A 19,268-nucleotide genomic window follows, 5' to 3' on the forward strand; every position below is an offset into this window, starting at 1 on the left:
GCCGTTGCTGTGAGGACGGGCCTGGGCTAAGCCTTTGAAGAAACCAGAGATTCAGATCCTTGGCTTCACTGGGGGGGCCTCTGATGGGGGAGACATGGCCCATTCTAGGGGCTCCTTGTCTCCTGGGGGAGACATAGCCTGTCCTCGGAGCCCTGCTGGGACAGGCGTGTGGGAGCGGCCAGGGTGTGAGACAGGCAAGAGGAGTGGTGGCTCTGACAGGGGCCGACTCTGTGTCTTCTGAACAGATCCCTCCGAACCTCCCTTGCTCGGTGACGTTGCAGCCAGGGCCTGAAGACACCGGGAAGGCAAGTCATCCCAAAGGGGGCGTCTGTCTGGCTCCAGGGCTCTTGTGTTCCCAGGTTTCTAGCTTTCTCCCTGGGAAGACCCCCTCCGCTCAGTGCTTCCTTGGATGTGGGCCTGCTGGGCCTCTCTGGGTCCTCTCTTCAGACCAGGCTGCAGGCTCAGCCTTGCCCCACGCTCAGGGATGTGTCAGACAGAGACTCCTGAGTCACCATTGCTGGCCCTGGTGTTGGCGTCAACAGGACCAAACTGTTCTAAAGACTTTCCCCTGGGCTCACATAGTCCCAGAAACCTTAGATGGCCCGGCGAGCCCCACTGAGTCACAGATGGGGAAACTGAGGTTTGAGAGAAATGGTACCATTAGTGTCGCAGCCCCCAGACCTCAGAGCCCATTTCCTCATCTGTGAGGCAGAGATAACAGGATGTGCCGCCTGTGTTGTTGGGGAGACTGAGAAAGCACCCCCTGCACAGGGTATGCACCCTCTAGGAGCCAGGCTGTCTGTCGCTGTTTCTGGGTGCTGCTTGCAGGGAGGCAGCCACCTGGATGGAGGCGGGAGTCCCCAAAGTAGCACCCAGCTAGCGTCCTCAGGACAGCAGTCAGGAGCTCTGGAAGCAGCTCTGTGGGCAAGTGGGTGGCGAGGCGGTGCTGACCAAGGACCCAGGAGCTTGGTGTTGGTGGCCAGCAGCCCGGTGTGTATAATGGAGGTGGGGTTGGCCATGTGCTGGAGGCCCTACCTCCCCAAGGCCCTGTGGCCACCACTGCCTCCTCCGCAGGCCTGTGGTGTGGACTACGAAGTCAAAGCCTTCTGTGCGGAGAACCTGGAGGAGAAGATCCACAAAAGGTGTGTGGGCACCGCGCGTGGAGAGGGGCTGGGACGGCCAGGAGGGCGGGGCACGTCGGAGGAGGAGCTAAGTCACCCTCCTCCTTGGCTTCTCCTTTATACCACTCCAGCAGCTTCCTCCTCAGCTGCCTGCCTCTGGCTCCTCCCCTCCAGACTGCAGGCCTTCTTATTTTTGGAAAAACCCCTAAATTCAGGCTGTGCCCAGTGTTTAGCTAGATGCCTTCAGGGCATCCTCATTTTCGGTTTCCTCCTGGGAGGCATGGGCAGAGGTGGGGCTTGTGTGTCCTGGAGGCCCCTAAGCAAGGGAAGGAAGTGAAGGTGAGCCCACTCTGGGAAGAGTTGGGAGGGCCTATGACTAGAGAGGGGAGGCGCATTCCTGTGGGCCAGAAACAGCAGGCCCCTCCTCCGGGCTGCCCTTCCTGCGTTACACCCTGGCCTGAGCGCCGAGGATGCCCCTGCATCCTGCGGCAAAGGATACAGCAGCCTCTTAGAGAGTGGGTTGTTTTCCCCCTTGTGGCTGTTGGCGGTACTGCAGGCATTTCTATCCATAGCCTGGGCTGCTCACTCAGGTGTGCAGGGAGATGAGATCCTCCTCTCTTGAGGCTCTCATCCCCTTTTCCTCTTAAGACCTTAGACCAAGGAGAAGGAAGGGTGCTGTGGGCTGTGTCAGGGAGCCTGGCCAGAGCAAAAGAGCAGAGGCAATACTGAGAGCCACCATCCTCACCCCACCACCAAGGGGGTGTCTAAGACCGCACCAATCATTTCCTGGTCATGGTGATGTACTGGTGGTAGCTGTCATTTCTCAGGCAAGTACCAAATGTGTTCAAAGTCCCAGACAGGCATGGATTCATTCAACTCTCACAGCACTCCTAAGAGGCAGGTCCTGCTGCTGTCACTATTTTACAGATGAGGAAACTGAGGCACAGAGGAGTGAATATACTCAAGGTCATATAATTCCAGATAGTGGTGGTGGCTTTGAGAACTGGGGCTGCCAGCACTCCCAGTGTGCCACTGAGACGGTCTCCCTGAGTCCCTGTCCCCTCCCTCCTCCCCACCTCCCCAAGTCCTTACTTCTCTCTAAGCCCTGTCGCCTTCCCTGAGCTCTTCACACCTGGGAGCCTGCATCGCCTCCCTGAGCTACCTCTTCCCTGGCTTACACCCCCTAGCTGGGCCCACACTCACTCACTGAGCCCAACACTTTCCAGAAAACCATTTATTATGGGGCCCCTGGCCCTTCTGCTTTTTTTTTTTTTTTTTTCTAGTGCTAGAAATGGAGCCCAGGGCCTCACTTTTGCTAGGCAGGTGCTGTACCATTGAGCTATATAACCCCAGCCCCATATTTTCACTTAACAGATATTTATGATATGGCAGACACTCTCATAGGTGCTGAAGATCCAGCTATGTGTCCTAAGGAGCCTCACTATTAGGTGACACAGAGAGACAGGAAGTGAAAACCGTTCTTTTCTTATCATCTTGCTGAGTACCATGACACAGACCCAGATGGCGTGCTTCCGCAGGGTGGTTTGTTAATAGAACGGGCAAGGATGGACTGGGGCCAGATGGTGCCAAGGGCCCTAGGCCAACCTCTGCAGTTGGCTGGATTCTGAGGTGACAGGGAGCTATGGCAGCCTCTTGAGCAAGATAGGGATGTAGGAATTGCAAAGAAAGGGAATGGAGGTGGGTGGCTCTGGTTATCTCTCACACTGTCCATCTCCACTAGAAATTCTGTACGTCTGGTCATCCGGAAGGTTCAGTATGCCCCAGAGAGGCCCGGCCCCCAGCCCACAGCCGAGACCACCAGGCAGTTCCTCATGTCGGACAAGCCCTTGCACCTGGAGGCCTCCCTGGATAAGGAGGTAGGAGCTGGGAGCTGAGGGGAGGGGGCTGCTCTCCCGGACCCCCTGCCTGGCCTTGAGGACTCCTCAGCCAGGAGCCCATCCCCCAGGCCTGGTACTATGGAGCTTAGGGAATCTGAGGCCTCTCTTAAGGAAGTGGCAGAGGCAGACATGAGCCTGGGGCTTCAGCTGACTTCAGAAGGAAGCAGTGTGCTTCTGGAATGGACCTGCCCATCTCCTTTCAAATCCACCAGCTTTGAGCTTCAGCCCATAGGGTGAGGACCAGCCAGATTGTCAGGGAAGGGGACAGTGGGGCCCATGGACTTCCTGTCGTAATGCTTCCTAACTCTGAGCCATGAGACCACAAACCCTGCAGAAGGTGGGGAACTCTAAACAGCCAACTGAGACCTGCTGTGAGCCCAGACAGTCCCCTCCTGGGGTGTGGGCACCCTCTCCCTCTTGGGGGACAGCTGAAGGCAAATGCCTGGGTAAGATGCAATTAAGGGCCTTCAGTGAGAACTCAGAGCGGGGTCCCCTGTGCAGACAGCTAGCCCTTCCTCTCCTTGCCTGGCTTCCTCCAGAGCCCCTTGTGTCAGCCCAGTTGGCAGGGACTTGAGACATCACTTGGTCCAAGTCCTGTTGTACCATGGGTGAAACCGAGGCTTAGATAACTTGTCCAATGCCATGCAGCCATCATCATCACTACTGCATCTATTGTTATTGTTGTTTTTTGTTGGTGACCAGGTCAGGACTGGAGGCAGGAATATCACCTACTTCAGATACCTTTCAAGAGTCCCCCAAGGGATTGGATGGCTGATATGACTGGTAGCTTCTGTGCCCCTTTCACACCAGTGCAAAGTGGCTAATGAGCTTGGGGCAAAAGCTAGAATAACAAAGGTTTGGGGAACCCCAGGAAGGCCTTTTCCCTTCCCCTTTACCTAAAAGGCTGGTGTCCTTCCAGCCAACATTCCCCTTTCTGCTGCCTCCCAGATCTACTACCATGGAGAACCCATCAGCGTCAACGTCCATGTCACCAACAATACCAACAAGACAGTGAAGAAGATCAAGATCTCGGGTACCTTGGGGAGAGGGTCAGCTCGGGGTGGGGGAGGAGCAAGGCGGAGCCCTCCCACGAGCTGGGGTAACTGAATGCTTGCCCCTTGCCAACAGCCTGGTGATACCTGCCATTAATAACCCCCAATCCCGGGCCAGCTCTGGACTAAGTGGGGACTTTGAGGCTGGTGCCCCGGGCTCCTCATGGCCTTCTGGTCAGGCCACCTCTTCTAGGTTTCCCGGACCCTGAGCTCTGCTGTCCTTGAAGGGAAAACTTTAGGTTAGGGGGAAGAATGGATGTTTGGGGGGCTCCCCTTTGGGTGGAGGGTGGAGTGATGTCACGCAGAAGTGCACCTGGTGGACTCTGGCTGTTGCCCAGGCTGAGAGAGGAGGCCGGAAGTGCCACCTGGAGTTGCCCCTTGCTCATGCGCTTCCTCCCTTTGTGCTCTGCCCGCTGCCAGTGCGCCAGTACGCGGACATCTGCCTCTTCAACACAGCGCAGTACAAGTGCCCCGTGGCCATGGAAGAGGCTGAGTGAGTGATCAAGGCAGGGCCTGGGGCTGGGTGGGAAAAAGAGCAGTTCTCAGTCCCGCTGCAGCTCCAGTGGCCCTGCTGACCTGCAGAGGGCTGGGCCTCAGGCCTCCTTGCCGCTCGCAGTAGATGATTTTGAAGAGCCTTGCAGGAACCGTCCATCTGATTTAGCAGCAATACAGTGCACACTACAGTCAAGGAAAACCAGCAAGACTATCAAGAGCTAATGCATGGGAGGGAACTGGGTTTGTGGAGGGAGAATCACCACACTGTACCAGAAACTGAGGTGGAAGGGAAAACTGCGCTGAGCTTCCTGGGAGCCAAGGCAGAGTGGGAGGCCCCAGGTACACAGCTTTTCTTGTCTGATAGAGAAGTCATCCAGCTCTCTGGGTAAAAGGAGTTGTGTGTGGGAGGGCAAAGAATAATTTTACAAAAACTATCTAGATCTGAGGCGAGCTACTGTGGTTGAGCGTAGAGCTTGCCCTGAGCACACTGGCAGCTAAGATAAGAAGCCAGATCTCAAGCAAAAGGCTTTTACCTGCCTACAGGAAGTTCACGCATTCATTAGAAGACACACTTTTTTTTTTTAACCTGGCCCTAAACTTTTTTTTTGGGCAGTTGCATTTTATGCAGTGTTACCAAATATGTGCATATATAATTGTAATCGGTATTTTTTGCCACATAAAAACACTTTAAAATGTCTTTGAGTTTTTAATTTCTTATAGGTAATGTTTTATAATTAGATCAGACGTTCCCCTATTTTTAGATGTTTCTTATATCCACTGATGATTAAAAAAAAAACAACTCAAAGCCATGAGGTACAGACTCTTGGTGAGGAGTACAGTGAAGTGACGCAGAGCCAGAGCAGCTTGCAGGTCCCAAGTGGACCCTCAGGTCCTGCAGATATGCACGTCTGCTCGATTCATACAGCCCAGGAAGGGAGCCACTCATGCTCAGAGTGTGTTCAATCCACTTCTCACGGAGTCCTGTGTGGTTGGGGTTGCTACTGCCCCAGCGTGCAGGTTGGGGAATGGGGTCAGAGAAGGGGACATGTTCCGCTCGTAGACCTGGCAAGGTGCAGAGCAGGCTGCTGCCAGGGCCAGCCTACTGTCTGCCGCACAGCAGTTGTTTTGTTGAAAAGGGAGAAAACAAACAAAGTGCAAAAACAAGTAAAAATTGAATGGTCAAAAAATTTTAAAAATTGAACAGTCAAAATGCCCTGTCCATGCTGGATAGAAGTGTCTGCGTGAGGATCCAGCAGCTGCCATGAAGCAAGTGAAGTTTTAATTGTATGACATAGGGAGTGGGTTATGGGTCTCTAATAGCTTCCTTCATGGTTTATATATAGTTGTGATTTTTAAATAAGCGTACACTTTGCTCTGGGCTGTTTCCTAGCCCAGGGTCAGTCCTGTTTGCGTGTGGGGTAGATGTGCTTCTTTTGGGTCGCAGTGGTCTCTGTGTCAGAGCTGGGCCTGGTGCACATGGTCCCTACAGTTGGGGGAGAGGGGAGCAGGTTGGCAGAGGGAGGCTTGGGCAGGGCCAGGCTAGGTGTCCTGGCTGGGTTGAGGCTGAGGCGGGGGTTGGCGTGGAAAGGGCCAGCTCCATGCCTGCCTCGCTTCTTCCCAGTGACACAGTGGCACCGAGCTCAACATTCTGCAAGGTCTACACGCTGACCCCCTTCCTGGCCAACAACCGGGAGAAGCGGGGCCTGGCCCTGGACGGGAAGCTGAAGCACGAGGACACGAACCTGGCCTCCAGCACCCTGTGAGGACCCGCCCTCCTAGTCCCAGGCTCCTAGACCATGAGTTCCCTCCCTCCCTGACCCCGTTTGTGCAGGGACAAGGGTCAGCTTTGCCTCTCCCAGTGCTAGGAGGCCCAGGGAACAGTGGGGACCCCGATCTGGCTCACTCAGTCAGTGCCAGCCCTGCTGCTGGCCTGGGGCCGGGGTGGCAGCTTCTGGCCTGGTGTCCTCGGGCACAGGCAGTGTTCCTGAGGCTGGAGGGAAGGGAGTGGCTGCTGGAGAAGTCGCAGCATGATGGGATGAATGGGAGGGCTTGGGGAGTCTGGAGAGAGCAGGCTTATAGGCTGGGTGGCCCAGGTGTGGGGTGCCCTCCATATTGGAGACCCCAGGGCTATCTATCTGGTCACTCCTGACCCATGGGGATCATTAAGCCTAGGGGTGTAGGATACCTTCCTCACTGTCCCTACTGGGGTCTTCAGCACCCTGCTCCCGCCCCAGCCTAGACTCTAGGCTTAGGCCCGTCTGATCCTTCCTTGTCCCAGCCTAGGCAGCCCCCATCCGGCCAAGCTTTCTGTCCCCTTCTGTACCCCAGCTTAAATCTTACCGGTCTGTAAGACCTCATGGAGGCACCGCCTCGTTGGAGCCCCCTTTCCCTGACACCTTCAGCTCGCACAGCCCTCACTTTCTGAGCTCGCAGCTGGCCCTTTCTGCCAATGGGTTGCTGAGCGCAAACGTGGGGAGAGAAGCAAATTCCAGAAAGAGCAGCTACAGCCCACCCCTCCCTAGGCCGTCGGGACAGGGCCAGGAGGGCCTGACCAGGGTCACCCAATCAGGGGTCTCACAGCCACTTCGGGAACCCAGGGCTGGAAGTTCTGTCTCCTTGAGGGAGGGCACAGTTCATCTCTGTCACTTCTGCTGGCCCAGGCTGAGGCCCACACTAGGCGCTGTGGGACATGATGGCTGGGTACCCCAGGAGAAGAATGGATAGCAGTGCTCCCTACCCAGCCCCACTACCCGCTGTGTCTCACTTCCCAGCGAGCCCTGAGAACCCGCTAATCTGTGTCGCCTTGCAGGTTGAGGGAAGGTGCCAACCGTGAGATCCTGGGCATCATTGTTTCCTACAAAGTAAAAGTGAAGCTGGTGGTGTCTCGGGGCGGGTGAGTGCTGCAACCCAGTCCAAAGTCCCCAAGCACAGAGGTGCCCACAGCCTCCTGTCCCATTCTGCCCTGTTTGTCAGACCTTTTAACTGCGTGCATCCTCCTGTGGAGGAGGAATGGGGATTGAGGACTTCCTGTTCCTCTCTCCCTCCTTCCGGTTCTCTTCCCCTCCACGGACCCCACTCCCCCTGCTTCTCCAGTGCCCCCCACTTCCCCTCCCATCTCACTCCCTCTCTCCAGCTCATCCTTATCCCAGGCTGGGCCTTGCATGGAGTGGGCACGCAGCAGGAGAGCGTCCTCAGAGTCTATTCTGTGGGAGCCCGAGGCTGCCATGCCCCTCATATCACCTTGGGACACAACTTGCACCCTCACTCTCGCCTAGACTGATCTCCTTGGGGCTCAGAGTGCCAGAGCTGGGTTCTGGATTTGCTACTTCGACCGACTTTCCCATTGTACACATGGGGAAGCAAAGGCCCTCACACTTCCCCAGTTACTTCCTGAAGTCTTCTCTTCTACCCTCGCATCATAGCCGGATGCTGGAGTCCCAGCAGTGCACCAGACATACAGGGCAAACTACTCTACAGTTTGGTGTAGGCTCAGAAAAAAAAATCCCATTTCTCCATAAATTGGGTCTCTATGTTATAAACCTAGAATTTAACGTTTCTAATTTGGGGGGGGGGATTTTTTTTTCTAATTTGGTTCATAAGTTTCTAGGGAAAGATTGAAACATTTAATAACATTAGACATTGAGTCCCCTTAATTAGAATAACACTGATCACAAATTATAGGACACCTTTAAATCCCGAATCCTGTGTCCTGTGTGGCCTTGCAGGACCCACAGTCTTCTGTGTGCTCCTGGTGACCCCGACGCAATTCCTTGTGGCATCCCACAGTGCTGGCGGGGAGAGCCTGGCTCAGAGCTGTGGACCCTGGGGCCCAGGGAGTATCCTGAGCTGGGCTTGCACTCGGCCCCAAGGGCAGACTGAAACCATCGGTGCCCTGGATGAGCGTTCTGTGCAGGGGAGGGGGTGTCCCCTGGGTCTGCTCTGGGAGGCAGCAGAGGTGGTGAATGAATGTGCTTTCTCTTTTCTCTCTGCACTCTCTCCTGACCACTCCTCCCGCCTCCTCTGACCCACTCAGCCTGTTGGGAGACCTTGCATCCAGGTAAAGTTCTCCCTTCTCCCTGCCTGAGCCACCTTCCTGCAAGGCCCGGAGACCCCTGGCCTGCCTGACCAGAACCAGGGGACACGGGGTTGGGAGGAATCTAGAGGTCTTTGCAGATCAAAGTCTCGGGGCTAGAACCCTCTCAGGAGGGACTGGGGCCCACATTGTTTTTGTAAAAGACTTTTCCCTTCTTTTCCATCCCACTTGAGTGACAGGGACCTTTGCAGACAGCAAGGATTTGGGGAGTGGCCCTGGGAGAGCACACTGAATTCCGGGGTGTTTAAGAGAAACGCAGGCTTTGTGGAGTTCAAACCTCTATACCAGTACACCACCGAGTGTGTGCTGCTAAGGAGAACCCTCGAGAGGTTTATTTCTGTAGACAAGATTCCTTGTGACCAGTTGGATGGACTTGTGTTCCCAAAATGCAGGGGCCACAAACATGGCTATTTGGCCTGTCCCTATCAAAAGATGGCAGTAGTGTTCAGCATATGAAATCTCGGTCTACCTTGAGAGGTGAAATTAATTTAATTGAGTTCAGTGTGGTTCATCAAAGACTTCCTGAACCCAGACCTGTGCTAGGTGCAGAAGTTCCTGAAGCACGCAGAGCCCCTGCCTGTTGTACTGCTGGCCTGGTGGGAGGCTGAGGTCCAGGTTCTCCCTACCGTATCCTGCACAGTGTGGTGAAGGCTGGCACACTCGGGCTCCCAGCAGCTCTGTCAATGGTGCACTGTTCCAAGTGAGCCAGGATAAGCCGTCCGCTTTGGAAGCAAAAACAAACAGAAAGTCAAATATTTTTGACTGTCTTATCAAATCCTCATCTTCGTGTTGAGGGGAAGTAATAATTCTGATGGGCACAAGCCTCACAGTTTAACCAGGCCTTTTACCCACATCTGGCAGTTCCTGTGGTTCTAGAAGGTTGGTCTTGTCCTTCTTCCAGATGAGCTCAGTGAGTCTCACAGATGTAAAGTGCTCCACCAGGGAGGGGGCCAGTGGGACGTACATTTCTGCCGGCACTGCCCGGCCCAATCCCTTCCCCATCCCTCCGCTTTGCAGCTGGGCCCAGGGCAAGAATAAAAAGATGCAGCTGTACCCGGAGGCACTCAGTGTCGGGGGAAGGTTTCCTAGGGTGAGGAGCTGAGGAGTTGAGAACAGTGCCAGGAAGGCTGTGGTGTTTTGAGGTGGGCAGGGTCCAAGGGCACCTGTGGAGCCACCCGGAGACCACAGGGCACACAGCCCTGAGCCGTCCTTTCCCCAGCCCATGGAACTCCCAGAGCTCTTTCTCAGGAAAAGAGAAGTTTCCATTTCTCTCTGACGGCAGGAGAAGTCTCCTAGCTCCATCCCTAGAGAGACTGAGGCTTAGAGAGTGGGAGACCAGGGTGGACCTGCCTCCCTGACCACGAACCCTCTCCAGTCCTCCGACTGCCAGGGCATCAGAGCTCACGGCCTGAGACTACTCTGGGCTCACAGGGTTTGGGTCTGTGTTTCAGCGATGTGGCTGTGGAGCTGCCCTTCACCCTAATGCACCCCAAACCCAAAGAAGAACCTCCACATCGGGAAGGTGAGCAGGGCCCATGGGTCACTGGCGTGGGGTTTCTGGATAGCTGATTCCCTTCTCCACCAGCTGTCACCCTGTCACCCCACCTCCCCCAGGCCTCGCCTTCAGCCTAGTGTCACCTTTCCCCCAGCAACCAAGGGTCTTTGTGAAGCCTACAGTTCCTACCTCTGACCCTGTGGGAGACAGGGAGCCTTGCCCTCTGCTCTCCGTGGAAGAGGGAGGCTGGGAGCAGAGGAGGGAGCACACTGGCCACACACACAGCCACAGACTGTCCCCTTCCGGAGCGGGGGAAGGGGTTACATAGATAAGGTTCCCTCTGGACACACCATTTCCGTAATTTTTCAAGGGATAATCAATTAGTCATATTTCATTGAATCTAAGAATGGCACCATTTCTGTGATTAAACTGTAAAATGTCATTGATTATAAAACATACTCCAAGCTCAAGAGAGGTTAAAATGCTAAAGCAAACAAACAAACAGTTGTCTTAGAGGTAGTAAAAGTCATGAATGCACGAATGTAGGTCATGTTGGAAACTTGTCCATGTCCTGGGGCTGCAGTGGGCATCTGGGGCCCTTTGTACGTCCCCCTGCCCTGAAGATGATCTGGGGTGTTCCAAGGCCTGGATGAGGCCTCCCCTTTCCCTTCCCCTTCTTCTTTTGCCTTCCCCATATTAGCCTGCTTGTCCCAGGATGGGGGCCTGTGCCTACTCATCCCTACCCCTCACTAACTCTTGGGCACCCTGCCGCCCTGTGTTCAGTTCCAGAGAACGAGGCGCCAGTAGACACCAATCTCATAGAACTTGACACGAAGTAAGCCAAATCCTGCCTGTGGATGTCTGGGGTGGGCCTGGGGGTGCTATGGAGGGGACATTTGCATATATGCTTATTAAGCCCTGAGGAGCACTGGTCTAACCCCGTCCGCTGAGAGCCACCTCTGCTCGCCTCTTCAGCAGCCCGCTTGCCTGCATGTGACTTGAAGGACCCTCCGTGCCTGTTCCTCTTCCTCCTGCCTTGGTGGGGTCTGTCTTCCTCCCTCGTTCTTGCACGTCCGTCCGTCAGTCCGTCCGTCCACAGCACCTGCTTGGCTCACACAGAGCTGGTTCGAGCCCTGGGATCTGCTCTCCCGCCCCAGCACGCCCATTGGGTGGAGGCAGGCTGTGGGTGGGGAAGGGTTTGGGGTCCTGCTGCTTCTGACTCCTGTGGACCACCTGATGCGGATGTCTCTGCGGTGGACAGCCAGCGCGGCCCTGGACCATGGCCGGAGGGGGAGGACCTGGGCCAACAGCACGGATCACCTCCAGGGCCAAGCAGTTTTCTTGCTCCAGCTCCAAAAGCCACCCTTGCCTTGTGCCCAGGGAGAAATCTGGGAGATGGGAGTCTCAAGTCACTCCATAAGGATGCTCCATGCTGCTGGCTGAACTCCATGGGGCGGGCGGCTTGGACGGGACCCTGCCTGGTCCTTAGGGTGCATGCTTTATGATAGAAGGGAAGCATCCTTAGTACTGCAACCCCACCCAGGTACCCTAAGCCCACCATGTCTTGTGAACTGACACTTCCCGGGAGAAGGGGCTTCATGGCTTTCTCTTCCATGAAGTCCAGGCCACCCCTTCCCGTTCAGAAACAGGAATGCTTCCTATGGGCGGCTTTGTGGGTGGGCGGCTTTTCTGGGGGGTTAAGATATGCTGTGAAACCTTGGTGGCCTAGCCTTTCATGGTGGGAACAATTCCTTCCTCTGGCCACAGAGCCACTCTGCTCCCCCGTTTGACGTGTCTCATCTCCTCAAAACTGGGTCACTTTTCTAGCTCCTAGGCTTGCAAGTCAAGCTTATGCCCCTTTGGCATTTTACCACTTCCCCAGGTCCAGATGTGGCTGTCCAAGCAGCTAGCGGTGGGCATGCAGATGTGCCAGCCTGGCAGGCCTTCTGCTCCGAGTCAGCCCCAGAGGCCAGAGACCTCAGAGTATGGTTCTCTCCTCGGGCCCTGGGCGTTGCATCGGGCCAGGCCTCTGCGTTTGCCTCCTCTCCTTGCCCCTGCAAACATGCCGCATTTTCCTTGTCTCTCCCACCAGCGATGACGACATTGTATTTGAGGACTTTGCCCGGCAGAGACTGAAAGGCATAAAGGACGACAAGGAGGAAGAGGAGGATGTTACTGGCTCGCCACACCTCAACGACAGATAGACTGGGGCCGACCTCCCTCGGGGCAGCTCCGGTCCACTCTCCCGCACTAGGATGCTCACTCGTCTTCTTCCCGTTCTGGTTTTCCTCCCCTTTGTTCTTCCAGTTTCTACCAGGGGGCCTTGTGGTCTCCAGGTCTTAGTGATGGACCTCGGGCCTTGGGACTGGTCCCACATCACCATGCCAACAGGACCGCAGTGCACCGAATTCACCCCTCTCCAGAGCCACCTCTCCACTCCCTTCCCCTTTTTCATGCTCACTCCCAGAAAGGCCACCATGACCCCAGTCTCAGGATTTGGCTTGAAATGGGCAGTGAAAAGGGGAGGGTGTGCAGGAGGGATGTGGCCGTGGTGGGCATGAGGACTCAGAGGTGGGCAGGTGGGCTCAAGATGTAGAAGATGCCTGGAGTCCCATTGGTAGCGCGGTTCTGCCTGCTGAAGGATGACCATGTGGGTGGTCCCCCTTCTGGCTGGAGGGGCAGAGCTGGATAGAGTCCCAATGCCTGTCTGCAGTTCCGACCCACCAAAGACCTCTCCTCCTTCACCTTCACCCCTGCCCAGGTCCTTTCATCTTATAGTGGCATTGGTGAAGACCTGTAGATGCCAGAGTGGAGAAAAATGGTTGATTGACTTTTGTACCAGCAGATACCTGGGCTGAGGCCAGTTGTGTGAACCAGCCAGGTACATTTCGGCATTGTCAGAACGTGGCATCTTAGCTACCGTGTGCACAGAGATGGGAAGGAGCAAGTGCCAGCCCCCGGCAGGGGAGGTTTCCAGAGCGCTTTCAAAGGTGGGGCAGGGGGTGGGAAGATGAGAATCCACTTACTTTCTTCCTTCACTGATTTAAGATGATCACCAGGAGCAAGGCTGGAAAGCCAGAGGCAGCTGGGCCACCACTGTCCCTGTCTCCCCGCTGTAGTTCTCCAGGGCTGTTGGACTGGGCCGGCCTTGCAGGTTGGGAAAGACAAAGTGGAGGCCACCAGGCCCTCTGTCAAAGGGGCTCCTTCCCCAGTAGGCTCCTTCCAGATGCTCTCCCCCAAAGGGGAGGAGGCTGCTTTTTTTTTCCCTTTGGGAGTCGATGACTCCAGAGGTTCCCTGTGTCATGGGTACCCTGTACCCATCAGCTGATGTTGGTGTGATCGAGACCTGGGACATTTCTCAGGAAAACAGGGCAGACAGCTGATAAAGTAGAAAGTGTTAAAAGGTATCCATCCTTCTTGTCTGGTCTTTGATGCTAACTTGCTGTGTGACCTTGGGCAAGTTTCTTCCCCCCTCTGTGGGCCTCAGTTCCTCACTGGAAAACCAAGGCATTTGAACAGATGATCTCAAAAGGCCTACCAGCTCTGGCTTCTGAGACTGTGTGAATATTAGAGCTTCTGGTGTTCTAGGTGGAGCTGGGACTGCTGACTGCTCTAGCCTCCAGACCTCAGAAGGCAGCGCCCACCCCAGCACCTAGTTCCTCCTCCAGGCCTAAGAAGCACCCTTTTTGGGCTCCAGGAAGTTGCCCAGTGTGAAGCTGTAGCCATAGTGTGGATGTAACAAGATGGGACAGAGCTGAGCTTGCCGCAGCTTGGGTGAGGGTTTGTGATAGAGCCTCCAGGACCTCACAGCTCCTCTCCCCGAGGATTCAGACATCCTGAAGATTACCCAGGCAGATCCTTTGATTAGCAAGGCAAGGGAATCTCTCCTCTGTTTTTGCCCCCTCCTACTTGGTCCCACAACTGCCTGGAAAGGGGGACAACACAATCACATTATACAATTGGATCCGAACTTTTTCCAGCCTGGCATATCTGGTGGTGGGCTGGACAACGATCTTCCACGGTGAAATGACCCAGTCACCTGGCCCTGCCAGGCGATCTCATGAATCCACAACCCAAGGCACCCCTTCCCAGGTCAGAACTGAGCGCAGGGCAGCCACACTCCTCTGGCCAGTCTGGAGTCCTGCTTGCAGGGTCCTCCTGCTAGAGCTGGCTGGGCACTTTGTGCCCCATCTGGACAGCTTTAGAGGCCTGGGACACTGGAACAGCAGGTGGCAAACATGTGCTTTCTGCTGTCTCCCTCTGGAAGTGGATAGGGGACCCTCTTGTGTTTGGGGTAACCGGTCCCCTGCTGGCCTCTTCCCCCCGTCCTAGCATGCACATAGAAGATCTGTCAGACTGGCTTCTTCCACCTCAACATTACACTCACCTTTGGGGTTTGTCCCAGTGTTCACTGCAGTTTTTCCAGCTGTGGGGAAGCAGCAGAGCCCTGTCTGTCCTTTTGCTCCTTGACCCAAACTGCATTTGGCAGTGGTTAAGTTCAGTTGAATTCAGCCTAACCATTCTTTGCCGATGGCTTCACTGCTGTCTGCCTAGCACTGCAGACACAGAAATGGGCTGTCCTTGGGAAGCTCTTCGCCAGGGGGAAGCTACAAGGTAAGGAAGAGAGCCACTGCATTCAAGCTGCATGGCTGCTTCCGGTCCATGCCCAGCCTTGATGTGAGTTAGAACCCAGTACTCATTTCCAGGGGGATTTGGACACTAGAATGACAGGCTTGTGGGTGGAACATGGGTTGGATTTTGGTGCCACTTGTCCCTTGGCCAGGTGTCTTTCTGTGGAGCTGTGCTGCAGTCCTGTGGGACATAGGCCAAAGTGTATCATTGGCATCTTCTTGGAGAGGAGGATCCAGATCATCTTTCCAGACACCGCAGCTCCCCTAACATGACTGAGTGGTTCTCTTTAGGGCTTCTGCTTTCTGGAGTCAACCTGGCCAGGTGACACCCAATTTCACTAGGAGCTAGAGAGCCTTAGTAGGCCCAAGAGCCACATTTTTTGACTCCTTTTGTTGCCTGTGCCAAACCAGCAGCCCCGCACTGGTACTTTCCAGTGGGCCATGTGGGTGGTACATTGATCAAGTCTGGCAGGAAGGAAGAACTTGCTTTGAGTGAAAGCACCAAGCTGAGGGCTGGCTGGATTCACTCAGCACCTCCACTAAGAGAAGAGTTCTGTCCCTGGGAAGATAAGGACTGAGTTATTCAGCAGGGCCCCGTGGGCTCGTCAGCCTTACAGCCCAGACAAACGAGAGTGGTCTCATCTTGGTTTTAGTTTGCCTGGGAGAACAGCTGACAGCCGGTTCCCCCATGGTGCAGTGAAAAGAGTGTTTCTTTGGAAATCCCAAGTGCCACCTTTCGGTCCTGGCTGTCATCAGCCAGCTGGGTAGCCTTGAACAAGTGACTCAAATTAATGGGTGCAGTTTCCCTAGCTGGCATGGAGCAACGATCCTTTCCCTGCCTGACTCAGGCATTGTTGTGAGTCCCAGGGGAGATGGAACTCATGGCCAGTTGTCTTTTAAGTAGCTCAAGTGTGGCCCTGCAGGTGCAAGGGCACGGCCCAAGGTCGCACAGGGGTTTTGCTGTGGGCTGCGCCATCTTCACACCAGTCTCCCTCTCTTGCCTTGCTTCTCACTTAGGTAGATGTGAACTAGAATGAGATTCAGTCAGTTTGGCCTTGGTGACCCAGCTGTGGACACTTCTCAGGACTCACAAGCCCAAAGATGGGTCCAGGATCCAGGTCAGAGAGAAGACATGGGTGTTGTCCGTGACTGGAGGACAAGGCCATTTTAGGCTCTCTCAGGCCTAGGCTATCCACATTGCCCACCTCTCCCCTCATAGAGGTCAAGAAGCCTTGGCCATGACGCCAGTCAAGGAGCTGACCTCGCTATTTTTCCATCAAAGAAATCCAAGAGTGAGAGGAAATAGAAAACGCCTGCTCCTTCCCTTCAGACTATACAGACCCATCCAGGATTAACCAGAGCAACAGTGGCTTCTTGGTGACACTTGGGAGGGCCTGGGGCCCAAAATGCCCAGGTTTCTTGCCCCAAGAACTGAGCCCTGGTTGATCCATCCCCAGTGGTTTCAGCAACTCAGAGAGGTAGCTGCTTTCCTGCCAATGACTAGGGCCTAGACACGCTCCACCACCCAGGAGGGAGGCCACCATCTTGCACTCTTATAGGGTTTCATGGATACAGGCCTATGCCTGTTTTGATATTTTTCTTTTTAAACACAATAAGGACCAAAAGAGACTCCCCTGATCCTCACTCATCCAGCCTGTTGCCATCATCCTGGTCCTGGCATCTCTACCACCTTTGCCCTTCTTCCTGGCCGACCAGAAGCAGCCAAACCTGTGGGGGCAGATCTCCACCTCTGTCTTGCCCTGTACAGTCACCACACAGCAGCTTCAAAGGGAGGCCTGCAGGAGTGGGGAGCACCTTCTCCCAGCACTCTCCCAACTTGTCATCCCCAAAGAGAAGTCAAAGCACAGGTCCCCGGGACCCATGACCTGCAGACACTTTGTCACAGTGGTTTTCCAACCAGGCACTGTGGAACCCCTGGCACGTTCTGTAGAACCCTTGGTATGCCGCAGAGCTTTGTCAGGGGATGCTCTGTGGGGACACGGGAGTGGAGGTGAGCAGGGGCTGAGCCTGCAGCCCCTCCTCCAATCCCACTCTGCCCCCAGAACAGCTCTGCTTTTATCTCTTGCCTACTGAGGTTTCACTTTCAGGCTTTGTTTTGAAGAAAAACTTCAAACCACCATTCTGAGGTTTGATCTTAGACCAGCAAGCACAGGTTCTATTCTTGCTTTTCATGTTGGAGCAGCTTCAGCATTCCAAAACCAAGTGTCTTTGTAGTGAATGTGGGTCACACACCTAGGCCCAGTTCTCTCTAACACACTCTCTGTCTCTCTGTCTCTCAGACGCACACAGGCACACATACATGTACACGTTTGATGGTTTTCTAGCCAATCCCCTCTGTAGCTCTGGCCTGGATTTGATGTGGGCAGGGCCTGGTGCTTAGTGAGGATGGAGCTTGTCCCTTGATACTGACCATGCAGCACAGGGGACCATGGAGCAAGGAAACAGGCCCAGTCCCCACCCAGGACTCCTATCTGCACCCATGTGACACCCCACTTCTGAGCCAGGCCCATGGGACGACAGGGGGAGCAGGGTGAGGGGAAATGAAGCTAGAGCCGGGTTCCCCTTTGCCCACTGCCCGGCGGCTGGAAGTCTGGTTCTGCAGAACACTCACACTGAGGCCAGATTCCCCCAGAGACCTTTTAACAGCAAGTTTCCATCACATAACTCTAGTAGGCTTCTGCGCCCACATTTGGGAGCAATCAAGTATGTGGACTGCAGGAGGCTCTTGTGCCCAGAAGAGGCACCTGCAGTCTCCCAACTTTTCTGTCCCTCTGCCCACGCCCGTCACCAGGGCTTCCTAGCATGTGGGCATTTTGGTGAGACTTGGACCAGCCTTAGGCACAAAGCCCTGCTTGGGCCCTTCTCCTGGGGTGAGAGTGTGAGACTCGGCACTGCAAGCAACATGGCATGGTGGAAAGCGTGCCAACTGGTACTTTGTTTAGCATGAGCGTGCCCCTGCAGGTGCCACTGATCACAGTTTTCTGTGGGTAAGCAGGATCTGCACACCTCTCGGGGACCATTGCAAGGGCCGTGGGGGAGGTGGGAGGTGGGAGGCGGGGAGGTCCTATGAGGTGGCAGCTATGAGAGGTGGGTGCCTCATAAACCTGGGCTGCGACAGTCTGTAGGCCCTCAGGAAGGGAGAGGAGAGCGGTCCTCCCGGGCATCTGTGCTGGGTGTTAAGGCCCAGTCACAGTTGCTTTGGGGGTGCCTCTTGCTACAAAGTGGGAGGCAGTCAGTGTGTGTGTCCTGGGCAGGAGGGAGAGGTGGCCAGGGCAGACTCAAGTCTGTGACCCTTCTGTGAAGTGACGGTTCTGTGGCACTCATTCCTGGGTCACCCCAGGGTAATCTGTTGTACCTGTGGCATTCCTAATTCTGTCAGATAAGTTATTATAGTTATTCAACTCCAACGGGACAAATGAACAAAAGAACCATAAATAGGAGGCCATTAAAGGTCTTTTATGACAGAAGATGCTGGCTGTGCTTTTATTTCTGTCTCATAAATTCCTGGCAGGACATAGTCCAGGAGGGCCTGCCCTACTGCTCGGGACTGGGTTCCGTGTTTTCTTCCCTTGTCTGTAGCCCCAACTGTAACTTCGTCCTTGTACCACTTCTGGAGAGTGCCAAGAACTTCCCTTCCGTCTCTGGTCTGCCACTATCCAGCTTTCTGGTCTTGGGAAAGCTGCCAAGCCTCGGATTCCTCTCAGAACACGCTGGATTTTATGATTCCTGATTTGGTCCCTGGGGGAGGCTCCCCATCTTTATTTTTGCACCACTACCGCCTCAGCTGGAGTCTACAGCTGACCCCACACTCCGGATCCTGAGCTTTTCTCGTTCTCTTGCTCTTGGGGAACGCCACTGACCTCAGTTTCCCATGTGTAAATGGGGCTTCAGTTCCTATCTGCTGCTCTGCTGCGTCCGCTCCCTGGACCCACTTCTGTTTTGTAAGCCTCACCCACTGCCTGAGCTAGGAGAATCCATGGGAGGAGCAGGGACCTTGGTGAGGAAGAGCCAGCACAGTGCCAGATAATGTACGGCTGACACAGAAAGACGAGACTTATGAATATAAAATCACTTTCCTAGAAAATTAATTTTGTATTAAAAATATGTTTATATTCCTGCAAAACCGTGAACAACTGAGATCTAAAGTGAGCCTTCCCAGCAGGCAGGAGAGCTGCCTGTTCCCTCTGGTGTTCCCCTCCAGCCAGAGGGGTGCGGTGGGGACACACTTGAGTGAGGAGACTTGTGCTAGAGCTTTTCTTCTACTGACCCTGCTCCCGGGGATTAAATTCAACCCAATCCAAGTCAACAGCCAATGCCAGGAGACTTTTTTTTTTTTTTTTTTTTTTTTGTGGGCTGAGGATCAACCCAGAGCCTCATGCATGCTAAGCAAGCACTCTACCACTAAGCTATGCCCCTATGTCAGGAGTTTAATTGGGGAAATTGGTTGTTTAAATGTTGGATG

The 19,268-nt window shown here is 54.7% G+C and overlaps 1 protein-coding gene across 1 annotated transcript in view; it reads left to right on the top strand.

Annotated features, from left to right (window-relative positions):
• Arrb1 (arrestin, beta 1) overlaps positions 1-18,273 on the top strand; it is a gene marked incomplete at its 5' end in the record, with an annotated part of 89,208 nt that extends 70,935 nt beyond the window's left edge. Inside the window, 11 exon segments of the mRNA XM_005379893.2 lie at positions 246-305; positions 1,075-1,142; positions 2,863-2,998; positions 3,968-4,052; positions 4,492-4,564; positions 6,188-6,325; positions 7,376-7,459; positions 8,600-8,623; positions 10,111-10,181; positions 10,938-10,989; positions 12,247-18,273. Coding sequence (XP_005379950.1) covers positions 246-305; positions 1,075-1,142; positions 2,863-2,998; positions 3,968-4,052; positions 4,492-4,564; positions 6,188-6,325; positions 7,376-7,459; positions 8,600-8,623; positions 10,111-10,181; positions 10,938-10,989; positions 12,247-12,358 — 903 coding nt within the window. The 3' untranslated portion in view covers positions 12,359-18,273.
• Between the last annotated feature and the right edge of the window lie 995 nt (positions 18,274-19,268).

Source organism: Chinchilla lanigera, unplaced genomic scaffold (assembly GCF_000276665.1).
Source record: "Chinchilla lanigera isolate Chin_1 unplaced genomic scaffold, ChiLan1.0 scaffold00013, whole genome shotgun sequence".
Classification (NCBI taxonomy): domain Eukaryota; kingdom Metazoa; phylum Chordata; class Mammalia; order Rodentia; family Chinchillidae; genus Chinchilla; species Chinchilla lanigera.